At 41.1% G+C, this 23,967-nt stretch overlaps 1 protein-coding gene across 10 annotated transcripts in view; it reads left to right on the top strand.

The window, feature by feature from the left end:
• The window catches only part of UBN2 (ubinuclein 2), a 47,689-nt gene extending 24,444 nt beyond the window's left edge, over nt 1-23,245 (top strand). For 2 of the 10 annotated variants that reach the window (XM_075573955.1, XM_075573952.1), the window contains 7 exons: nt 117-167; nt 1,206-1,248; nt 1,669-3,321; nt 6,263-6,506; nt 9,208-9,297; nt 15,610-15,671; nt 16,282-16,436. In XM_075573955.1, the coding sequence (XP_075430070.1) occupies nt 117-167; nt 1,206-1,248; nt 1,669-3,321; nt 6,263-6,506; nt 9,208-9,297; nt 15,610-15,671; nt 16,282-16,410 (2,272 nt within the window). In that variant the 3' untranslated portion in view covers nt 16,411-16,436. Of the gene's footprint in view, nt 1-116; nt 168-1,205; nt 1,249-1,668; nt 3,322-6,262; nt 6,507-9,207; nt 9,298-11,983; nt 12,058-13,063; nt 16,437-22,917 lie in introns of those variants that run through there. The other 8 variants (XR_012788525.1, XR_012788524.1, XR_012788526.1 and 5 more) reach the window with 8 other exon arrangements.
• The last annotated feature ends 722 nt before the right edge of the window (nt 23,246-23,967 follow it).

Below are 23,967 nucleotides of genomic sequence, written 5' to 3'. Positions count from 1 at the left end.
GTTGCTGCCCTATGTTTCACGACTGTTGTAGCTTCTAGTGATTGTTGGATGAGATAACTAAGTAGCTACTTTATTGACTTGTGAATCTGAAGTGTGACTTTTTTCTTTCTTGTTAGGTTGCTGTTTAAGGAGAGCCGCAGTGTACATAATCATCTCACGTCTGCTACGTGAGTACAGATAGTCACTTCTCCTTTGCCATAACACACACAGTTACCTAGTAGATGAGGTTGAAAAAAGACTTATGCCCATCAAGATGATACTCCTATATTTATATTTTATATTGATCAAGTGGAAAGCAAACACAAAACACCCGTGAAACATAATCCTATGATATCTCATAAGGGGGAAAAATTCCTTCCTGACTCCAGTAATGGCAATCAGATTACTCCCTGGATCACCATCCTTCCCATGTTTACTTATTAGGTACATCCCTGTATACCTTTCCTTTCTAAAAATATATCTACTGTATCATACTGTATCTGCCATTGGTTCGCCACTGGTAGTAAATTCCAAATTTGAGCTGCACTTACTGTAAAGAACCCTTTGCTGTTGAAATTTTATTTCCTCAAATCTCAAAGGATGAACGTTTCATTGGGATGAGTAGTTCCCTTGACCGTTCCTTGTATTTGCCCTTAATAATTTTTTTCCTAGTCATATTCCCTCTTTAGATGCCTCTGTAATATAAACAAATATAATTTAGCTACCCTTTCCTCAGAAATCAGACTTTCCATCCCATTCATTAGTTTGGAGGATCTTCTCTGCACTGTCGTGTTTATTTTTTGTTTTTAAATTGTATTTGATGAAATCTGTGCTCCGTATTCAAGGTGTGGCCTTATTAGACAAACGTATGCGGTCTTCCCTTCTATTCGCACCCTGTTTTCTGCAAGATGATGATATCCTTTTATTAACCTTTGAAGCTACTGCTTGATATTGAGCTAAATCTTTCTCCGCCAAGGATTTACCTAATTTTGTCCCATTTAGTGCGCATGTAGCCTGCTTATTCTTGCTTTCCAAATGCATACCCTTACATGTACAGTACCTGTTCCTGTTTCCAGTTTCTCCAAATCTTTCTGTAGAAAATGTACATCTTGTTCGGATTGTAATACTTTACATAATTTAGTCCGCAAAGATGGTCAAATGGTAATTATTTTTTATTTTTATTTTTTTTAAACCTAAGTCTTTCTTTTGTTTTTGTTACTTTGCAGAGCCAAGAAAAAGGTTATTCTGGCACCTAAGCCTAAAGTCAAGGTAAGTGCAAATTGGTGATTATGAACTGAGTAAATGTACTCACCAGTGAGTAAGAATCCACTCGTACAATAATAACAGTACACATCTGTAGCTATAATGTGTTCATATTTTTCAGCTAATTATTATAAAAGAAACATGGATTGTGTGTAGGCTTTGGAAATATACACACTGGTTTACATTGCGATATGGCTTAAAATGTCTTTTTACAAGTGCATGAACCAAATTATCCTGTATTAGGAAGCATATTGGTGATTTAAGAGTACCTTCTGGAAAATGTCTGAAGGCTGTAAATTGCTGCTTTTTTATTTTTAATTTTTTGTTATGTAATATGCATTTAAACTAGTGCCGGCCTCTTTCTATTCCATGTTTCTTTCTCTTGATTGATTTGTACTGGATCAATGTTTTTCTTTTCATATTTAGGAGTCTAGTCCGAAAAAGGAGCAGAAGACTTCCACACCTCTTCCCACTTGGACCCGTGTCCCCGCTCTGAGCACAGTTACACCCATCGGCGGTCCCATCAGCTCCAACTGCACGCCAAGCTCAGAGACCATCTGCCTGGATGACTCTTTGGATGAAGATCTTTCTTTCAAACCTGTCTCGTTGGATTCAATCTCTGAGGCATTGGCTGTACTCCATAATGGAACCAATGCCCCATCATCCAGCATAGATACCCCCACCTCCCGACCTAGATCTGCCTTGAGAGAGGAGAAGCTGGCCTCTATCATGAGCAAACTGCCATTGGGAGGTCCTAAAAAAGCTGATCCCTCTCCGCACACATCTAGTCTCATTGCAGGCCATTCGGCCCCTGTACCAAAGAAACCCCAGGATCTAGCAGCAGCCCATTCCACGGTGGTCTCTGGGCTCATTGCAGGATCTTCCATCCAGAACCCCAAAGTATCACTGGAGCCACTACCTGCCAAGCTGCTTCAGCAGGGGATGCATAGGTGTCTGCAAGCGGAGGTCTCCTCCTCTTCCACACCTGCTAAGGTCAAGGCTTCTTCTGCTACCCAGGCCAAGGCAGGGTGCTCTTCCTCCTCTTCAACACCATTAATATCCTCTTCACAGACCCATGTTTCTTCCTCATCTTCGCAAGTCCAAAACCCTTCTTCCTTGCAAGCAGTCAAGGTCCATCAGCAACCTCCTCTTCAACAAAACTATGTTAGTCCCTTACAAGTTACGATCAGCAAATCTCATACTAACCCGGTTGTGCGATTGACCAGCAGCCCCCATATTTCTTCCACCTCTCCAGCTCTCAAGACTCCTGATAAAACAGCTAGTTACCGGCCTCCCTCTTCACCTTCCCCTGGTAGCCAACCACACCCACCAGTGTCTCGGACAGCTACCTCTTCTACCTCTAGTAACTTTTTATCAAAAACCATTGGTGCCCAGGGTTCAAGTCCTGGGTTCAAATCTCCATACACCTTGGCTCCTCCGAAGCCCACAACGTCTCCTAGTTCTTCCAGTGCCGGTACTCTTGTCTCTCAGAGTACTACTCATCACAAATTGACAAGTGGAATTAATATCGGACGTCCTTCACCTACAGTCAGCCCGCTGCCTGCTGGCCTAGGAATAGGAGGGATGCAGGGAATGAAGAACCCTTCTGTACCTCCCAAGATCCCAAGCTTGTCCCCCAAACTATCCACATTGTCTCCTAGGCAGACCAGCCCATCTCCTAGGCAACCCAGCCCATCTCCTAGGCAACCCAGCCCATCTCCTAGGCAACCCAGCCTATCGCCTAGATTGCCCAACCAGTCGCCTAGATTGCCCAACCAGTCACCTAGGTTGCCCAGTCCATCTCCTAGGTTGCCCAGTCCATCTCCTAGATTGCCCAGCCCATTGCCCAGTCCATCTTCAAAACCACTCAACTTTACGTCTCCTGGAACGGTCAAGACCACAGTGGGTGGTGCTGTCCTGAATGTACCCATAAGCAGGGCCATCCTTGGCTCAAGCACTACAAGTAGGACTAACCTATCTGGGGGTGCAGGGAGTGGAACTCTGGGTGCTACTAAGCAGCCAACGCCTCTCAGACAACCATCTGCCTCAGGGTCCCCAGTCACAGCTGCCACTGTGCAGGTAGGTGTTTTATAGACAGGGATTTGTTCTGAGGTTGCTCAGATTAAACAGATGTTTTATATGGAACACTAATATTAATGGTATCTCTGCTTGGTTGTGTGATTAAATATGGTTATCCTACATTTGTGTGATGCAGAATAGTTTTACAGTTTGTTCTTAAACCAGACTAAATCATAGTTGCATACCTAATGCAATTGGACATGAGCAGAGCCATGTGTCCTTTAAATGTGCAATTGCACACAGCCGGTCTAAAAGCAACCTGACGTAAAACAAAATACGAATATAATGGACAAACTATTCCAATTATGCAAAACGAAAAGATTTGTTTTTTTTTGGTGTGGAAATGAATACAAAGTGCATTCCTTCAGGGGCTTTGGGTGGGAGACTATTTGATTAGCCAATCCAGTCCTTATCAGAGAGGCAGTAAAGATAAGGGGAGGGGGAGAGAGGGGGCTCTGCCTGTGCAAACTCTTGTAGAACACACAGTGACGTCAGACAGAAGGGAGCAGCCGGAGGAGATCAAACCCCTCCCAAGTCTCCACTTGTATTTACAGAGTAACTTTAAAAAAATGCTTTTATGTTGTTATCTTTGGTTAGAGAATTCATCAATTGCCCATATGTGACCCCTTAAACACGTTACAGCCATTAGTACACTTTGGTCCTTTTGCTCTTCTCATTTTGAGAGGACTATTTTGACTACTTTTTATAAAGCATGCACAGTTAAAAAAAAATGTTGATGCATTCTAAGTTTAAGATGTTTTATTATACATTGCACAGTGTGTTACTTATTACTTTACATGGATGTTTGTTGGTGTACTTGTACATTTATTTTGACCTACTACTTGGGACTGGCCCTTTAACTTAAAGCTGCAGTCCCATTTGGAACTTCTGAACAGCATGGCACTGGCGGCCTTAAAAGATGCTAGTAGTGCGCATTGTTTCTATTTGTTCAGATAATCAGGTAACTGATTAATTCTGTTTTTTTCCTGGTATGAGCATTTCTGAATAACTTGTATTGTATGACTTTATTTATATAGCGCCATTAATGTACATAGCGCTTCACAGTAGGAATACACGGGGTAAATAAATAACAGATCATATAAATAACAGGTCATGGGAATAAGTGCTTCAGACATAAAAGTAACATTAAGGAAGAAGAGTCCCTGCTCCGAGGAGCTTACAATCTAATTAAGTTTACAAGTTATTCTTTCTGCACCATGTAAGATTTTGTATAGCGATCATATTGCCCCATGACCTTTTTCCAAGCTAAAGAGACCATATCCCATATTTACTAAGCTGTGCTATTCCTTTACCATCAGGCCGATTCAGGCACCACTTGGTACCTGTGACCCCTGATCTTTTTAGCCTTTTGTCAGAACACAAGTTATTCATATTTTCTGGGGAGGGCTGTAAATAACTCTAAATATAGTTGTGTGAATTAGGTTAATCAGGTGAGCTAGCCATGCACCAAATAAGATCATGTGCATCAGCTGGTTACCTGCATTGACGTATGAGACGGTAACAGGAGAAAAGTCTAGTCATTCACAAAATCTAGTCAATGACAAATTCTTGCCATTTAAAAAAAAAAAAAATGTAGTTGTGTAAATAATGTATTTTGTTGTTCCTGGGCCAAATGTTTATTTCCTTTTTGAAGGGTGCTGTAAAGATATTTTGGGCGTTCAGAGATTGCTGCAGATGCTATTTATTGCCAAAATATTTGTTTAAAAGTAATGGTTTTCCTTTGATACTAACGATTTCACTTGGTGTGGGAATCGGTGTGCTGCAATGTAACGTTTGTGTTATGTAGAACTTCATGTTGTGGACTTTCCAACATAAATCTCATCAGAAAACAAAATGGCGGATTATAATGGTGATGAACATACCCATACATCAGCTTATTTCCCTGCATACACACACACATTACATTCCCCACCCCATGTTTCCCTTTACCATGTCTATAGTACTATGAGAAATGGGGAGATTCACGATTATTTTTAGTGTCTGCTACGCAGTCTAAATATATTTACAGTATTTATTGCTGGAAAAAAAAATCCCATTTCAACTAGTGTGGTAGCTGCAGGAGCAGTATAGTATTAGCCCGTAAACTAAATTACTGTACGCCATTAAGACCTGATTTGAAAAACACCGTAGTCATGAATTTTGCTATAAAAAAAGAAAATGCACCATCTCCGTTACATAGAATGCCAATATTTTGTTGTTCTAAGTTCCAGTTGATTGATCTATCAACCAACTCTGTGTTGCTTTTTAACTACAGCGTGTTGCAAAGTGTAGTGCTTGCACCAATGATTCTCAATGAGCTTATCCTGGCACCCTGGTGTCGCAAATTATAGCGCAATACCAAATTTAAGGTACATAAAAATGCATATTTAAACTTTCAAATAGAAATTTTTCCCATTTTCTTTAAATGTAAGGTAAAAAAGGACCGCAATCAAATTTTTTTTTTTTTTTAATTGTTTAAACGTTCATTTTATTACATCTTCAAATGGTATATCGCCAGGTAACATTGTCCTTGTAAGAGATTATTGTACAATGTGAAACATATAAAACACTATACATTTTCTAATATTCCACTATTAAATCTGCCTTGCTTAGCTTGGGTTGTCTACTTTTAGTGTTGGTGTCCTCTTTTGACTTCCCATATTAAAATTATTATTATTTTTTAATTTTTTTTAACAGTTGCACAGACCATAAGGGCGTCATCTGTGTTTTAAAAATAAGCCGGGGGTTTCACCATGAACATTTGAGAACTACTTACACTAAATAATTTTTGAGGACGACAGAGCTAGTAATCTGTTATCAAACTAAAGGTTTACCCTGATTTTAAGGTGCATGCACTTATGGTATGTGTAAGAGTGAGGCACCATGAGGGGCAGATGGATTGACTTGATCTTTGGCAGCACTAACATGACTTTCCCTCTAGTCCGCAGCAGCGTCTCTTCTCGCAAACACTTCACCTCTGACCCTCATGGCATCACAGCTGTCTGTAACGAATCAGAACGTGACATCGGCCTCGCTTGCCCCCTTTGGGATGCTGGGCGGGCTGGTCCCAGTCACCATGCCATTCCAGTTTCCTTTGGAGCTGCTCGGCTTTGGGAGCGACACTGCCAGCGTGGTAACATCACCAGGTTCTACCTCAGCGGCTTTTCACCACAACCTCACTCAGAGTAAGAATTACGTTTATACAGATCATTGATCCCTTACTGGTGGTGGTAATGTGCTTGGTGGGAAGCATTTTTCATGGTAAAAGAGGCACTAGGGGGTAGCCAACTCCAGTCCTCCAAGGGCCACCAACAGGTCAGGTTTTAAGGATATCCCTGCTTCAGCACAGGTGGCTAAATCAGTGGCTCAGTTATTATGACATAATACCCTGCCTGTTGGGGGCCCTTGAGGACTAGAGTTGGCTACCCCTCATCTAGAACAAGATGTTGTGCTCTAAATTTGTGTAGGGCTGTACGCTGAACTAAATAGAGGATATCAAGTGTGGCCCACACATGCCCAAAGGCCCGTGTATCTCCTTTTGTAAGAAGTACAATGTAAACTGCCAGGTTGAAATGCAAAAAGGAGCTATAAAACATGTCTGTTTTAAAAGCCGTATTGTAGAGATCTAAAACTGCTGTGACCCAGGTTGATGCTTGCTTTGCAGAAAGTTTCCGAGCGCGGCTTTAAAGAGACCCAAGACAGTACTTAATTGCAGTTGTTGTATGAAACAGACATCCAGCTTTAATTGTATGTGAAAAATGTAGTGAAAAATAAATATATTGAGCTATGAGGGTTTGGGAAATGCAAACTTAAAAGTATAAGATCAAATGATAGGTTCCAACTTGAGAAAATTGGTAGTCTTTCCAAATAATCATTGGTGTCAATTCTCATTACTGGGCGCGCGAGGTCTGTAAAGGGTATTGTGACCCTTATGATATACATTTGTCAATGTGGCCATTTTAAGAAAACAATATTGCTGCAAATCAAACAATATACCACAAGTGTGTTATTTTAAATAAATGAGTTCCGTACTAAAAAAAAAAAAAAAAAATACATAAAAAATTTAATTACCTGACAGCAGTGCACCAATTGTATCTAGTGACTGCCTGGTCACATGATCTTCCCCACAGAATTTAGCATCTTTGGTCCTCTTCTGCTGCACGGACAGCTAACCCCGTGCCATATCTTGGATCAGCAACTTGGCTAATTACAGCTGAACCCTGTTATAACGCGTTGCTCGGGGTCCACATAATGAGACGGCGTTATAACTGGGACTGTAAAATGGCCACCGCACGAGGACTTACCTGGCATCTGCAGCTCTCTCCTCTCTGCAGCTCTCTCCTCTCTGCAGCTCTCTCCTCTCTGCAGCTCTCTCCTCTCTGCAGCTCTCTCCTCTCTGCAGCTCTCTCCTCTCTGCAGCTCTCTCCTCTCTGCAGCTCTCTCCTCTCTGCAGCTCTCTCCTCTCTGCAGCGCTCTCCTCTCTGCAGCGCTCTCCTCTCATCAGCTCTCTCCTCTCTCCCTGCTTCATCAGGCTGCGTGCGCGTCGCACATCTCCAAGGGTTTTTTAAAAAAAAATATTCAATGCTTTATTCCTAACGGGGACACGCGCGCTCGCGCAAATAATTTTAGCATACCATGCAGAAATCAAACCCATGACCCTTCATACACTATTACCGATTCTTTACCTGCTACACCATAAGATTGGTGTGATGTCATTGACACTCTAATCAAACGTAACTTAGGCCTCGGACATGGTCAGCGCTTATGCGCTGACCCATGCTGAGGCGCGCTTACGCTCGGCACTTAGCCCCTGCAGCCGCAATGAGAGCGGCTTTAGCAGGAGCTCGCTTACACTTCCGCAAGCGTGCGTAAGTCTTAGCTTGCCGGAGCGCAGCGCCGGTCACGTGAGCGGTTCGCCCAATGAGGGCGAACCAACTCCGTGACGTCACTGGCCCGCCCCCGGACGGCGTGCTGTCTAAGGCCAGGGAAAGCACCCGCTTTCCCTCCGCCTCCGCGCGCCTCAGCATGCAATCAGTAACCATGGACGCAGCCTTATACTGCACAGTACTGAAAGGCAGTACTGTGCCGTAGAAGTTAAGTTTGATAATAGAGTCAATGGCACACCAATCCTATGGTGTAGGGCAGGGGAGCGCAAACTTTTTTAGCTGCTCCCCTTTGCTCTCGCTCCCCCCTCACCTTGCTCGGTGGCGTCAAATGACTCCGCGGGGTCACGTGGCGCGCCATCACGTGACCCTGTTGCCATGGAGATGGACATGTGACGTCATTCCGCATGGCACCGCGTCCCTGCAGCTCTTCAGAATCCCGGTAAGTTAGTTGCAGAGGTCTCACGCGATCCCCCGGCATTTCATTTAAATGCCTGGGGGAAGAGTGCAGGACCTCTGCACCCGCCCGTGCCCCCCCAGACAAATCTCCTGCCCCCCAGTTTGCGCACCGCTGGTATAGGGGGTAGAGAATCTCTACGTGTGTGTGTGTGTGTGTGTGTGTGTGTGTGTGTGTGTCGAACCCATGACCCTTCACACTATGTATGTGTGTATATATATTTGCGTATACACACTTGCGTACGTGTTTATTTAAAAAAAAAATTAAACGGCAGCTTGGACTTCTGCTTTATTATATTTGTAGAACCTATGAGGGTTCCGCACAAGTGTATGACGTACACATGCTCTTCTTTCTAACCATTTGATGATCATTTCCATGGCTTTCTTCTCACACTAGATATTCATTTACCTAGCGGACCTCTTCACTTTGAAGCACTCGGATGTAGGTCGCTTTTACCATGTCTGTCCCCCCAGGTTCTTTGTGATTTACTTTTGTGTCGGTATTCCCAAATCCCACCTTTTCTACTTTCTCTCTCGCCCCACCTAGATTTACTGAAAGGTTTACAGACGAACTCTCCGCACACACCCACGATCTCTCTCTCCAGTCTGCCTGCTCACTTGCAGCAAGCTTTCACAGGTAAGGGTATACTTAAAACACAAACAACAAATGTGACACCAGCACTCCCAAATTAATCTAAATATATGGTAGGAAAGTGAACGGTGCAATAAGGGTAAAAGTAAAGCAAACAAGAAAACACTGGTAAACACTAGTCCCAAAAACGGGGGTCAGTGGACCAGTAAAGTCCCCTATGTAACAGCACTCAATAACACTGAAGTCTATAGTATGTCATATAGGGACTGGGAAAAAACGGACGGAACTCAGATCGTCCATTGCTGAAAAAATTATGATGAATTGATATGATGTATATATTAAAAAAACTTTTAATGAATATATAATAAAAAATAGGGTATTAAAAACTCCCCGGAGCACAATGAGATCCAGAAATATAAACCTCAATCTTTAGAGCAACTGCCCCTGATAAAAATTAATTTGAGGACAGGACAGGGCAGCCCAACAAAAATAGAAGTTAGAAGTTGAGCCTACCAGGATGCTAAACCAACTCCCCCCTCCCACGACCACGCTACTATTGATAACTATATTAAAACACACAGTTGAACAGATAGGAATGTGTAATAACAAAATACCTACTGTATGGGTATTTGTGAAAGATGCAAGTATATCAGTGAATACTAATGTTTCACTGAGACAAAACTATAGCAAGTGATGTGTATTAGGGATAGTGTATGCGGCCCCTAGGTAGGGGCTCCCTGCTAACGTAGCTCTAAGTAGAGAACAACAGGGATGGAAGCAAGTACATGCCTATTGTGATTGATAGGTACTATCCCATTACGAAGCTAAAATATTAGTGCAACTGTGGAGAGTGTCTCAATATGACCTCCTTGGACCAAAAAACAAAAGCCCACAATTAGTGGATAGGTAAACACTCTTCTAGCACCGATAGTAGCTACAATAGTAACCTAAAATATCCATCAAATCAAGGGTTGTACGTAAAAGTGCTTCCAATAGCACTGTGTCCCTAGGGGGGTTAGCAGCAATCCCTACCGCCGTTTTGCTTCGGCGCTTTGTCAATGGACACATTTAGTGCTATTGGAAGCACTTTTACCTATACCCCTGATTTGATGGACTACTCTTATGCATGACAGGACACACAGTGATAATTTGCAACACTGCTGATATCGCAAGTATTTCAATGAGCGATGTGTATATAGTGACTTACCTGCTCTAAATCAGCAGGATTCCCCAATTTTTTTATTTTATTATTGACTTGATGCGAGTATTTGTATATTGAGTTAGCTATGTGTACGTTCTAGGCTATTTTAGGTTACTATTGTAGCTACTATAGGTGCTAGAAGAGTGTTTACCTATCATCCACTAATTGTGGGCTTTTGTTTTGCTCCATGGAGGTCATATTGAGACACTCTCCACAGTTGCTCTAATATTTTAGCTTCGTAATGAGATAGTACCTATTAATCATAATAGGTATATACTTAGTTCCATCCCTGTTGTTCTCTACTTAGAGCTACGTTAGCAGGGAGCCCCTACCTAGGGGCCGCATACACTATCTCTAATACACATCACTTGCTATAGTTTTGTCTCCGTGAAACATTAGTATTCACTGATATACTTGCATCTTTCACAAATACCCATACAGTAGGTATTTTGTTATTACACATTCCTACCTGTTCAACTGTGTGCTTTAATATAGTTATCAATAGTAGCGTGGTCGTGGGAGGGGGGAGTTGGTTTAGCAGCTCCCTTGCTCCGAGTAGGCTCAACTTCTAACTTCTATTTGTGTTGGGCTGCCCTGTCCTGTCCTCAAATTATTTTTATCAGGGGCAGTTGCTCTAAAGATTGAGTAGAGGTTCATATTTCTGAATCTCATTGTGCTCCAGGGAGTTTTTAATACTCTATTTTTTATTATATATTCATACAAAGTATTTTATTTTTTAATATATACATCATATCAATTCATAATTTTTTCAGCAATGGACGATCCGAGTTCCGTCTGGTTTTTCCAGTTGCTATATGACATACTAAGTGACTATACAATATACTATAGACTTCAGTGTTATTGAGTGCTGTTACATAGGGGACTTTACTGGACCACTGACCCCACTCTTTTGGGACTACTGTTTGCCAGTATACTACCCCTCTCCTTCTGACATTTTTTGCCCTCTGGACTAATTGGGCTTAAACAGTCCGTAATAAGGCATTAAAGTGCATCATCTTGGGATAAAAAGTACATGGTACTTTACCTATTGCAGATAACTATGAAACATTAGGTTATATGTATTATATACATTTTATGATTTGAAAAATGGGTTAAAATCCTAAAAATACATAATTTGTGGAAACCTTCCCTTCTCCTTTTTTGTCCACTTTGCTCCCTTTTGTTGACTGGTCCATTAATTGACATTGAAGACTTATTGTGTAGCAGGATGCTATAAGGTCTAACATTTTGATTTGAGATCCTTAGTACCTTGTAATTAAGTGTCAATCTGAGTTTTTAAGGAGTGATCCCAACTAAATTTACCTGAACCGGATGGTCCCCTGGAGCTCACTAGTGGTACACCGACATCTGGGCATCCCCTGTTTCTGGATCAGCAGAGCCCGCTGTATACAGGTCAGGCAGGAAGTTTTAAAATGGCCCCGGTCATCAGTGGATAATGCAGCTTTCTATGGGTGACCCTGCAGCCCTGTTCATAGTTCAGATATATTTGTAGATTTTTATGTTTTAAAGCGGACACACATCTTGGGAACAGGTGAAACCTCTGGATGTCAGGTGGATCAGCTCCAGTGGGGACCACAGTTCAAGTAAGCTTTAAGAAGAAGAATTTTCTATTTAATTCAAAGTAATTAATTGGTTGTCCCAAAACAGATTAAATTAAGACTGCTATTGTATTTAGCTTCCACTAAGACTGAATGCCTCTTTTAAAAAAAGTACTATGTACATAAATATTTTAAAGACCACTTGTACCCAAAAATTGTAGTACTTTTATTTTGTAAGTAGTTTTCTGTAAGTTAACAACCTAATATAGATGCCTCTAAAACCGGAGATACATTGTTTAAAAATAAATGAGATGAATGATATTGAAATCGTACTCCTTTCAAACAATCCCACCTGCTGTTGCCAAATAGCCCCTCTCACAGGCAAGATTATAATTGCTATGCTACTGTTCCCTACATGTGACGGAGATATTCAGAACACTGAACCCGGAATTGTGTGTGTGTGTGTGTGTGTGTGTGTGTTCAGATTACAGTAAGATTATTTTCTGTAAGAATACTTTTACGGTTGACAGTTTTAGAACAAATCCGGAGCGATAAAAGCAGAGCTTTAAAAAAGAAAAAAAACGTTACCGATTTGTAGCACGGGGTCCCTGGAGCTGAACACCATTAATTGCAGCTCCGTGGACCCCCTGCTTCTCGAGATACTTGCCTCCAAAGTGGGTGTTGGTATCCCGGCAACGTTTGCAGCTCCCGCGTCACGTGAGCCAATAGGAAGCTGCACCGAATGACGTCACAGTTTCTTATTGGCCCGCATGGCACGTTGGTTTTGAAATGCCGCCATTACATGAACCCCAGATAGCAAGCCGGATCAGCCACAACACCCCCCACGGAGGTAAGTAGCTCTGAAAACAGGGGGTGCCTGAAGCTGAAATTAATTGGGTTCAGCTTCGCAGCCCCCTTTGCTTCAAACCTATTTAAAAAAAAAAAACGGGGGGGGGGGGGTGTGTGTGAGGAGAGGAATTGGCCAGCTTGGATTGCCTCTTTGGCATCAATAAAGTCAGCCTCCTATTAAATTTTCTCCCTCTTTTCTTAGATGGAGCCCAAAGTAAAGGAGACTCCAAGCTTCAGCGTAAAAACCAGTGACTTCTGAGCAAGTTATAGGAGTGGACAAAGTCTTTTTCTGGTTGGCCAGGACCTGCCCGATCAGGAAGTGCTTCGCTGGCAGCACATGAGCTGCCGTTTCTGTCAATGTTTACATTACTCTGATCCCAAGCACTGTGGTGAGCAGAAAGAATACTTGATCAAAACAAGAGGGAGAACGCTGATCTTGTGCATGACTGGCTATAAGATGGAGCTGCCAAACTGCAACAGGTTTTTTATGAGATGATGGGAAGATGTGACCCTCCCCAACACAATGAATCACTAGGTTAAATGATCATATTTTTTTAAATGTAAATTTGCTAATGCGATCATGCAGAAAAGAAACAAATGTAGAAAAAAAACAAGTTTGTGTTCCGTTCTACTTAAAGGTGAAGTTTACAGCACAAGATCGTAGGCAATGAACAATTGTAAGTGAAACTCAGAACACATCAATTCTTGCCCCTCTCCTAAAGGTTCAAATTGTGGTGAAATGGGGCAAGAGACACCTACGATCATTATCGACCTTAATAGAGTCAAATCGGACTTCTCTCTTTCAATAGTCGAATGGCTTGTGATGCGAATTAGAATCATGCCCTATAGTTCATTTTGTTTCTTCTTTTTTTTTTTTTATCCATGTCATCCGGAGAGGAGATGAAAGCGCCTCACAGTATTTATAGAATACTAGCACATGGAGTCCCAAATACTAGTTTCTTACCGTGCACATGTGAAATTATACTTTTTTTTTTTAATCTGATAGTTATATAGATATTACACGAAAGTGATGGGGGGAGAAGTCGGGTGAATAATGATAAATAGTGAGGTTGAATCCAGGTAGTAATTAGGTTGAGATGATATGCTTGAGAAGTTTAACACTGGTTTAGCAGGAGCTGCCTCTGTGCAGGTTTCTGATATTTCGTTGTATGGATTTTTTATGCTAGGCTTACTTAGATTTGGTAAGGTATCCTACAGTAAGACCCTACTTTGGCAGAACACTTCTTGAGGGAAGGTGAGGCAATGAAACAGGACTAAAATGGGAGGCACCAAGGCTGTGGCGGAAGTTGTGACCTATCCACAGATTTGAAATAAAAACAGATCTTGAAGACCACTTCCGTTCGTTACCACAAACTGTGTCACTGTACCGAGGGCAACACTATATGACTTTTGAAATGGCAAATTTCAAACCACCCAACAATAGCATTTTTATTTTTTATTTTGAAACCTGTTGAAAAGTAAAAGCAACATTTCAATGCAAGTTCCAGTAGGACTATCATATAACTCTTATTTTACAGTGTTTTGTTTATGGGAGGACTCTGTGAACCATAGTGCCCGTTTGCTGTGGTAAGCTATATAAAGTCTTGAACCTCTGAGGGTTCAGAAAAGTGCATAAAAAGTAGCCCATGTTGAGAGATTCTTCTCGTGCTTAGTCTTGCAGTGTTAGTTTAGACCGCTATCCATCTTTATGGCTGGAATTGGAGAAATTTGCAATAAATTCACACTACTCAACATGACACTGAAACACCTGCCCGCCTGATTTTTAAGGAGGTGAAAGAGCGCCATTAAAATCCAACCGATCATCATGAAGCAAATAGCTCAGAAGAAAGCTGAACTATCTGGATTTACCATAAACTCTTCAAATTCATAGATTAACTTTCTCAGTTGCCTTAGAAAATGTTCTTTCCATAGTCATAACTTGTCTCCATGGAAAGTAGTAAGCGGTTTTAGGTGCCATCTACCCATACTTAATTTTATTTATGTTGTATCTAATTTCCAGGGAAACCATGTTCTTTTGAAATACATGGAAATGCTCCGTTTATACATCAAATGTCATTCCGCTCTTCCATGCTACCAAAAAAAAGCAATAACCAGGCGTTTTCCCGCAGTGGTAATGTGTGTTCATATTTGTTTGGATGGCCGTGGCACCATTGATAACTATGTTTTATTGATAACAAGACAGAATATCCTCTGGTTTTGGCACTCCTGTAACTCTTATAGCCAGTCAAGCTGAAATACACTGTTGCGCTGATCATCTAACAAGTGTTGGTGAACACGAGCTATTGTGAGCCCATGTTCCAGCTGGGGGCCAGTAAAGGGATGAACAATTAGAATTCCTGTTCCACGGTCAACACAAGAAGACCCGCCTCTCGGCTGGCTACTGGAGAATTGCAGTGTCTAGTTTCGGACTTTGATAATACTTTCACCCGATTTGCTGCTATAGGTCTGACTTTCTTGGCTGTATTAGAAAAGATTTTAATCTAGTTTACATTTTTTTTCCTCTCCCCTCCCCCCCCCCGCCCCTTTTCTTCCCCCTACCCACCCTCTCCTACCATATCGGTCGTAACACATCAGTACCTATTCCGCTTACATACTTACCAAGTTTCTTTTAGTACCCTCCTTGTCGGGGTATATGGTGCAATCTAATTTTACTGATGGTTTTTGTGGGTAACAAAAATTTCTGTTGGGGCAATAGAACCAGTAATTAAAAGTGGAATTTCCTTTCAGCTTTCTACCAGAACTGGGATGTACTTAATCGGATGCTGCTTTATGGAAGACCGGTTGTAACTGTAAGATTAATCAAAGATAGTATTACCTAATAGACGTAACACATAGGGACAGATTCATTAAGTCCATTGTGGGTTTACACACCTGAACGAGCATCAAACTCCCATTGACATGAATGGTATTTATCACCTGTTGGGGTGCGTTAACCTGTAATGGGCCTCGATTAATAACCCCCATAGAATCTTCAGGTACTGTCATTGTGCAGTAGTATAGTTTCCCCTCTTACGGTTTCTCCCTGGAAAATCGTGTCCCTTTGTTCCCACCATTCTCCTCCCTACACCTTGAATTTACAGACCTTCACCCTTTGATTAAGTGCCTTTAATTTCCTGTGGATTTGTTTAACTTCTCATTACAGTGCCAGTTGTTCCTCCTGATCGCTCCCTTCATAAGGGAGCGGTAGTAGTAGGCAAGCAATGGTTTTTCTACATTCTTCACTACTATTAGTGCTGGGCCCATATTGTGGGGGAGGGTTACGATGGAGATCGTTTAATGATTTTACTTGATTTCAGGTGTTTCAAATAGCCTCCTAAAGGAGAGGAATTATGTAGTGTATTGTCATTTTGTGTTTGTGTGTGAATCTGTGTCTCTAAGAGGTGCCTTTTCTGGCAGTAGGGAGTCTCGATCACCCAAGACCCAGGCAATCCTGAAAGTAGAATCCCGTTGATCGTGGAAACTCAAAGATTTTTTTTTTTTTTTTTTTGGGGAGGGGGGGAAACCCATGTTCAGAAACTTAGTATTTAAAGATTAAAAAGAATTTATTGAAATGATATCTTGGTGGCTGACTTATTGTGCACTGATTTTCCACAGAATGGAAATTAAAACCATGCGCTTAAAGTGCATCATAAATGCTGTAAGACCTCTCCAGTGTAAAGCTTTTACAGCCGACATCTCCCCAGAATGGGCTACAGTTTTTGTTTTTTTTTGACAAAATGTACTTCTACACGAGTTAAGCGACACATGAGACCCTTATTTTCTCTCTGAGGCAGCCATCTTTTATTAGGGATATAATTTGCGGCATAAGACATTTGGTCGTGACCGTTTCGCCACGGCGCTGCCGGAACCTGCCGCCAGCCTCTTCGCCTCTAAGGGTAAGTGCCTAAAACCCTTTTAATTAATCACCTACCATAAACGGCAATAAAATTATTTACCTTGGCTGCTGGCGAGGGGGATTCCAGCGGCGGATCAACTGAGGCAACATGGTGAGTTTCTATTCCATATAATTTGAGACATTGAGAAACAAAAGTGCATTATCTTGGTTTTTTGTTTTTTTTTAAAGTAAAAACGCCTCAACTTAACGGACACCGCGATACTTTAGTCAGCTGAGAAAACTCATTACTGCTCTGGGAAAATGACCCGGTGTAGTAAAATAAATGTGCTCTTGGATTCATATTATTATTATTGTGCGTTTAATTGTTTTATAATTTATTGATTCACTTTCTTGTATAGTTTTCAACGTCTTTGTATCAATTTCAATTCTTGAGAATGGAGACCCAAGAAGCAGTGTCTCGGGGAGATACTAAAATGGCCATAACAGATTTCTTTGCTATTGAATTCATGGAAACCAAATAAACCCTTTTAGATTTAGGCTGATTCTTGGAGAAATTGGTTCTAACTGCATGTTGGAGAAGATTAGATATTGAAATGCACTTTTCTATGTACTAAGGTGTCAAGTCACTAGAGTCCGTTTTAGTAATTTAATGGTTAGTACTGTAATTATATCACCATTGTGGTGAAGATTGGACCTCCTAAAGGTTCTCGTCTTTCTAGGGCTAATGTGAACCAATTCCCTACTAGGGCAAAAGGGAACTAAAGACAGTGGTCTGTTCAGTAGGGTAAATATATCTGATTTACAAACCAAATAACACAACCAAGTGTAGGTATATTTAAATACAGATGGTCCTCACTATCCGTCTCGTTTTACAACGAACGGATTATCCGATGTATCACATTGAATTCCGCGGGAACAGATTCTGCCGCCGCCGCTCATGGACAAGGGATTCACAATCCGAAGTTTTTACGATGGGCTGGCAGTTTGCGGAACGGATTCTGTCGGATAACTGATGACTGCCTGCAATTCTTTCTATTCGTAAGATTTCCATGGTGAACGAAAGCTTTAGATCAGTGGTGGCCTATTCCAGTCCTCAAGGGCCACCAACAGGTCAGGTTTTCAGGAGATCCCTGCTTCAGCACAGGTGACTCTGTCAACGAGTAGCTATTCAGTAGTCAGATGGCTATCGCCCTACTTTTTTTTTTCTTTTCCCCCAGTTATTTGAAGCATACTAGCTGAGCTAAAGTACTTGATTAAAAGTATATAATTGAATGGCAGAGACCATGTAGGAAATTAGAGGATTGCCACAAAATACTGATTAGTCAACATCAATATAACGTTACAAAATAACATTTTGTGCCTTATTTAGTGTGCTGTGATATACAAGCTGGTTGATATGGCTGCATAATTAATGACATTTGTGACATTGCATGCCATTTTGAAAGGTGTAATGTGTCATACAACTACCAAAATCGGCAAAATTGATATCTACACGTTGGCTGTTTTACAAATCAAAAACCTGTCTTAACAGTTTGTATTTGGAGAAACTTTCTTTTTGTAATGAAAGTTGTGTTCCTAGGACTGGCTAATCCCATTATTGGCTAAAGGAGACTCATGCCTATTATATGTTGATGTTAAAGGAGGGTGACCTGGATGGGGCGTTTATCTACACAAACATGGTGTGTGAACAGTCAGTTGTAATGTCACAATCTCTAGAGGTTTCACAATTCTGTACTATAACAAGACTGTCTGGCCCTGTCCACCACTGAAGTAATTCTGTTGAACTAGAAATTGTTCAAATTGTTGTAACGTCCTATCAGCATTTCTTGGGGACAAGCTTAGTCTGTATTGGTTTTGCAGTTATTTCATTATAGATTGAGGGGATGGTAAAAATAGGACTGAAGCAGGTCAAGTGTACGTGGAAAGGCTGGTCCAATAGCCCTATCCTGCAAAGAACACTACTTGCACTTTAAAAGCCTATGGTCACCCTTGCTAGAGAATAGTCCAGTGCTGTTGCGTTTGGTGAAATGCTTTGTACACGCATTTTTCTTTTTTTACTGTGATGTTGAGCATTGGTAACTTTGTATGTAATGTAGTAGATGTTGAAAAAAGACATGCGTCAATCAAGTTCTACCTATGGTAAATTTAGACGACACTTTATCCTACATCAGTACTTAAGTATATTGATCCAGAGGAAGGCAAACAAAAAACCACAGAGACACATCTAATATCTCATAAGGGGGAAAATTATTTTTTCCTGACTCCAAATGTTGGCATACAAAACAGAAAAAATGGGAGCAAGGGGTTAATAAATTCCAGACACAAAGCTCACAAATATTCGTAGATATTAGTGATAAGCACCCTCCTGATAAGGGATAATAGGGATTGTGTAAGCGTGGGTACACAATGGTATCTTTGATATATCCTCCAAATTGTCCCAAGGGGAGGGGGAGGGGGAGGGGTAGGGGTGGTTTATGTGAATAACAAAATACTTACACGGCCCTGTGTAAGTAATGATGTTGTATAGTGGTCTGTGGGTTTCAGCTTAAACCTTCCAGGATATAGACCAAAATCAAGGCACCAATAAAAGTTCTTTAAATAAAAGCTGCAGTCAGGACTCCCCTCTCAGGTGCTTGGGGTTAGACAGTCCTTCTTATTCTCCCCGATCCAGCAGTTCAGGGGGGGGGGGGTGTGAGTGAGGCACAGTGTCAGTATAGAGTTTAAAACATGACATTTATTAGATTTAAAACAGCCGCACAAATAAACACAGGGATAGCACTCACATAAAATAATATTTTGGCTCTTCGCAGTATGTCAGTGGAACTCTCCAGCCGCAAAAGCTGCTCGGCCTCCGCGTCCGTAGTACAGGGAGATGACGCGCATCTGCTCGGGAGCAAGCTGTGGCTGTCAGAGTATTCACTGGCTACGGAAGCCTCAGCTGGTCAAAAACAAGTACTGTTGGAGCAACGCATTTCACCGTGAACACGGCTTCCTCAGGCTCTTAAATTGTGGTTAGAAGGGTCCCATCAGTATTTATATATAGACCCTCAAAGATGGTTAATTACATACTTAAAGGGGACTGTCCCCACAAACGCATCTTTAAAGCTCAAAGTGAGTCTAGCCAATCCGTCTGTCTGGATATCCGTACTCAACATGGCTAATTATACCTCTATATAGAAGACATGCGTGACACCCTTTTAATATCTTATACAGTAATACTAAACAAGGGTTTAAAAATTAATTAAAAATACCATTAAATTCATCATTACTATACTTATCATTGTAATTTTATATTTATTTTTGGCCACTTATAATTTTTAAAGGCTCAAACAAAAACAGGTCACTTTACACACTCAAATTGTAAAAAATTGTGCAGAAATATTCTTGATGTTACAATAGCTTATCACATCTTTTATTATCCCACTCCTTTCTGTTCCGAGACTTGGGGTAAGCTCTTAGTGTTTTGTTCTTTCCAAATGTTGGCAATCGGATTTCTCCCTGGATCAACATCCTTCCCATGTTTACCCATTTGGTATATCCCTGTATACCTTTCCTTTAATAATAAAAAAAAAAGGGTGGACATTCTTTTTGTATTTATCTATTCATATATGGATATCTGCCATCAGTCTCCATGGGTTGCTGTTCTGTCTGCTAAATGCTTAGCTGGCATTGACATGTAAATATTGTATGATTGAAAGATAAGCCCGTCACTTAGTCATGTGGTAGTTTGGTAGAGTAATAGATCACTTCTTGTTTGTGTGCCGATTCCGCTCTGCTTTTCTGAGACTGAATAAAATTGGGCTTCAATATTGGGTAACATGAAAAAACCTTCAGTTTAAATCAATACACTGCTGTAGTTTGGATTGGCAACAGTGTCAAAAAGTGACCTGGGCTGCTCTTTACTGGTTTCTTCTTCCAGATAGGAAATCTGAGATGCATACAAGTACTCGAAGAATCTTTACCGGGTTAAATCTGTAAACTCCAGTCCTCAGGGGCCTTTGAGGACTGGAGTTGGCCACCCCTGGGTTACTTCCTGTATTTTTGCAGTGTTATTGATGAGCTGACAGAATCCCAAATCTTTTCTGTTAACCAAAGAAGCGCAGTATAAGCTTCTCTTATTACAGAATTTTGCTGCTACCAATTTCGGAATCGAATTCTGTAGATGACACAAAGGGCCCTGCTTACTATTCAGGTTCTTACGACCCATTAGCATTGTCAAGTGAAATATAGGCAAATGTATTTAAGTGGACTGGTAAGTGGAAATATGTCAAAAGCATTTAACATTTTTTAATTACATTTCTGGTCCATTAGTGGAATAAAAAATTCAAATAGGTGCTAAACGAAATAAATAAAAAGTTTTTTTTTTAAATTTGTTTTAGCCATCACATCCTTTAATGTTCATGGGACGCTCGTTCAAACTGATTAACACCACACTCTTCACACAATTTATAAAAAGTAATTTCTGTTAGAATCTGTATCAAATGAAAGACACTTGGTAATGGGGTCCCTGCAATAGATAAGATGGATAGAGATGAAAAATTGATTGCATCTCATTATCGTGTGCGCTTCCGTCTGTCCCTGTTAAACTGCTGGATCACACCAAAGCTGAGCAAAGATGCATATTCAATGTGTGTGTTTAAAGGGATAATCCAAGTGGCCCCTTAGAATTTGGGTCATTGATGCCTTTTGTGTGATTTCGGTTTCCAACGAGAGTTTGCAAAGACCACTTTTCTTCTGTCTCCTGTTTGTTGACTGAGGATTAGATGGGATGAGGGTGGAAGAAACATTTGATTGACATAAATACAATTTGTAATTTTATTTAAAAAAAAAAAAAAAATCAAGATTTTGCTTTTAACATGATTCTGTTTCTAAGATGGTAAATAATTTAACAAATGTTTTGCCAAGCGACATGGAATTGTAAGGAGAGATTAGAGAAGATAGATGGTCTTAAAGGAGCTGTATCCTTTTATTTAAAAAATAAATTTAAAAAAAGGCGCGCTCTCAGCTTCTAGCATGGGGTTTCCGGAACTGAAAGTTTAAAGCTCCCACATCGCAGCTTCCTGTTAGCCCCGCGGGAGCTTTAAACCAACATATTGGGTGCCCAGCTGCTGCTGCTTCAGAGGGCATCTCGGGTGTATATACAGGCATACCCCGGTTTAAGGACACTCACTTTAAGTATACTCGCGAGTAAGTACATATCACTCAATAGGCAAACGGCAGCTCACGCATGCGCCTGTCAGCACGTCCTGAACAGCAATACTGGCTCCCTACCTGTACCGAAGTTGTGCGCAAGCGGGGAGACTATAGAGCCCGTTACAAATGCGTTATTTACATCAGTTATGCACGTATATGACGATTGCAATACTGTACATGCATCGATAAGTGGGAAAAAGGGAGTGCTTCACTTTTAAGTACATTTTCACTTTACATACATGCTCTGGACCCATTGCGTTCGTTAATTCGGGGTATGCCTGTATATCTTGGGAAGCAGGGGGTCCCTGGAGCTGAAATTGATACAACTAGACTCCGGAGACCCCCTGCTCACCTAGTTAAAAAAAAACAAGAGGCACTTTTACTTTAAGACAATCATACTAAGAACCCAATGTTTTGGGATTATCGTGGTGGTGGGGGGGGGAGAGGGGTTTGTTGTTTTAAGGGGCCATCCCTCCTAGGATCAAAGGGAACCAGTAGTCTCATCTGGGAATTTGATACCTTTTTTGTAACCCAAATTGAGACACTGTATAAGTATATATAATTTTTAAAGTTAGGCTTGGGAGGTGTTTTGATTTTCTCTGGCAACTCCCCCTTGTGCAGTCACTGTATGATCAACAAGAAATTCCATTGGCTGACTGGAGGACTGGGCCTTTTCAGATGCATTAAATCAGGCAAGGTCAAAATAAAGGTCATCAATACCATTCATCCCTACATTTCATCGTTTCAAATGCACTAATTTTGATTACGCATAGATTGTGCATTACAATGAGTGGCACACATTGACAACCTCTACACCTCCATTTGCCATTTATACTTGTTCTGTGTAGTTCAATGGCTGTTGGTAAACAAAAATAGCTATTGAACATGGGTGACTTTAACTGAGGATATTACAGCGTAGTTCTGGTTTATTTTTTATAATATACATTATATACAGAGGCCAGTGGTTGAAGCGGTAACACAGTTTGCATCTTTGTTTGTTTTTATAGATGCAGCAGTTGCTTAGCTTTAAGGACATGTAATTACCTAAGCTGCCGTTTGATCCATTCTCCTGTGATCGATAAAGATCCTGCTTCCCCAGGGGTTCACAATATGGCTGTCTATTTCAAAAGAGGAAGTGCTGTGCCTTTGTAAATGGTTGCTATAGCAACCCAAGGAAGAATTGTGTGGGGTTGGGGGAATGCAGTAAGTATTTAATACTACACTTATGTATGGAAAGAAACAGGGTTTTGAATGTAAGCTTAATACTGTACATTAAAACTTGTTTGTTAAAAAAATAAAAACCATAAATAGGGATGGGGTTGAAAAAAAAGCACTATTTAATGCTACACCTGACTTATTTTATTTTTTAATACAGCAGGATTTTAAAGTATTGCTGATTTTAAATGAGAACAAAGGATCTGTTGGGATACTGAGGGGGGCGGGGGGGAGATATATTCTTAGAAAAAGACCTAAACCAAGCACTGCTGAATTGCAAACCTTTTACAACAATTTATAATCTTATATTTTGCTGAAGTCAATACAAAAACCTCATGAGGGCAGTTACATGAGGTCACTGGTCATACAATACATACTGCCAAGCTGCAGATGAGGCTTCTTGGTAATGATCACACTGCTTCCTTTCCATTTTGAACATTGATATTTACCTAAAGAATTGGTCAGTTTGCATCTCAATGGAGTACTGCATCCCCCCCACTCATAGGGTTGATGACCGCTGCTCAATTCTTTTCCATAGAAGGCCACTTTCCCCGGACAGCTATAGGGCCCAGATAATGGATCACTTGGCTAACCACTTTCCAAGACTAGCGGTGTGCTTGTGAGGCTAAGGAATTGTATAAAGGTACTTGGTACAGGGGTTCTCAACTCCAGCCCTCAAGGCACCCCTTCTCTTCCTCACCCACCACCAACCGGTCAGGTTTTAACAGATCCCAGCTTCAGCACAGATGGCTCAGTCAAAGACTACCACCTGTGCTGAATCAGGGATATCCATAAAACCTGACCTGTTGGTGGGAGGGCTAAGTCAGGGGTCTTGAGGACTG

This window comes from Ascaphus truei, chromosome 17 (genome assembly GCF_040206685.1).
Source record: "Ascaphus truei isolate aAscTru1 chromosome 17, aAscTru1.hap1, whole genome shotgun sequence".
Classification (NCBI taxonomy): domain Eukaryota; kingdom Metazoa; phylum Chordata; class Amphibia; order Anura; family Ascaphidae; genus Ascaphus; species Ascaphus truei.
The sequence above is the reverse complement of the archived record's forward strand: the minus strand, read 5'-3'. Positions and strand labels throughout refer to the sequence as shown.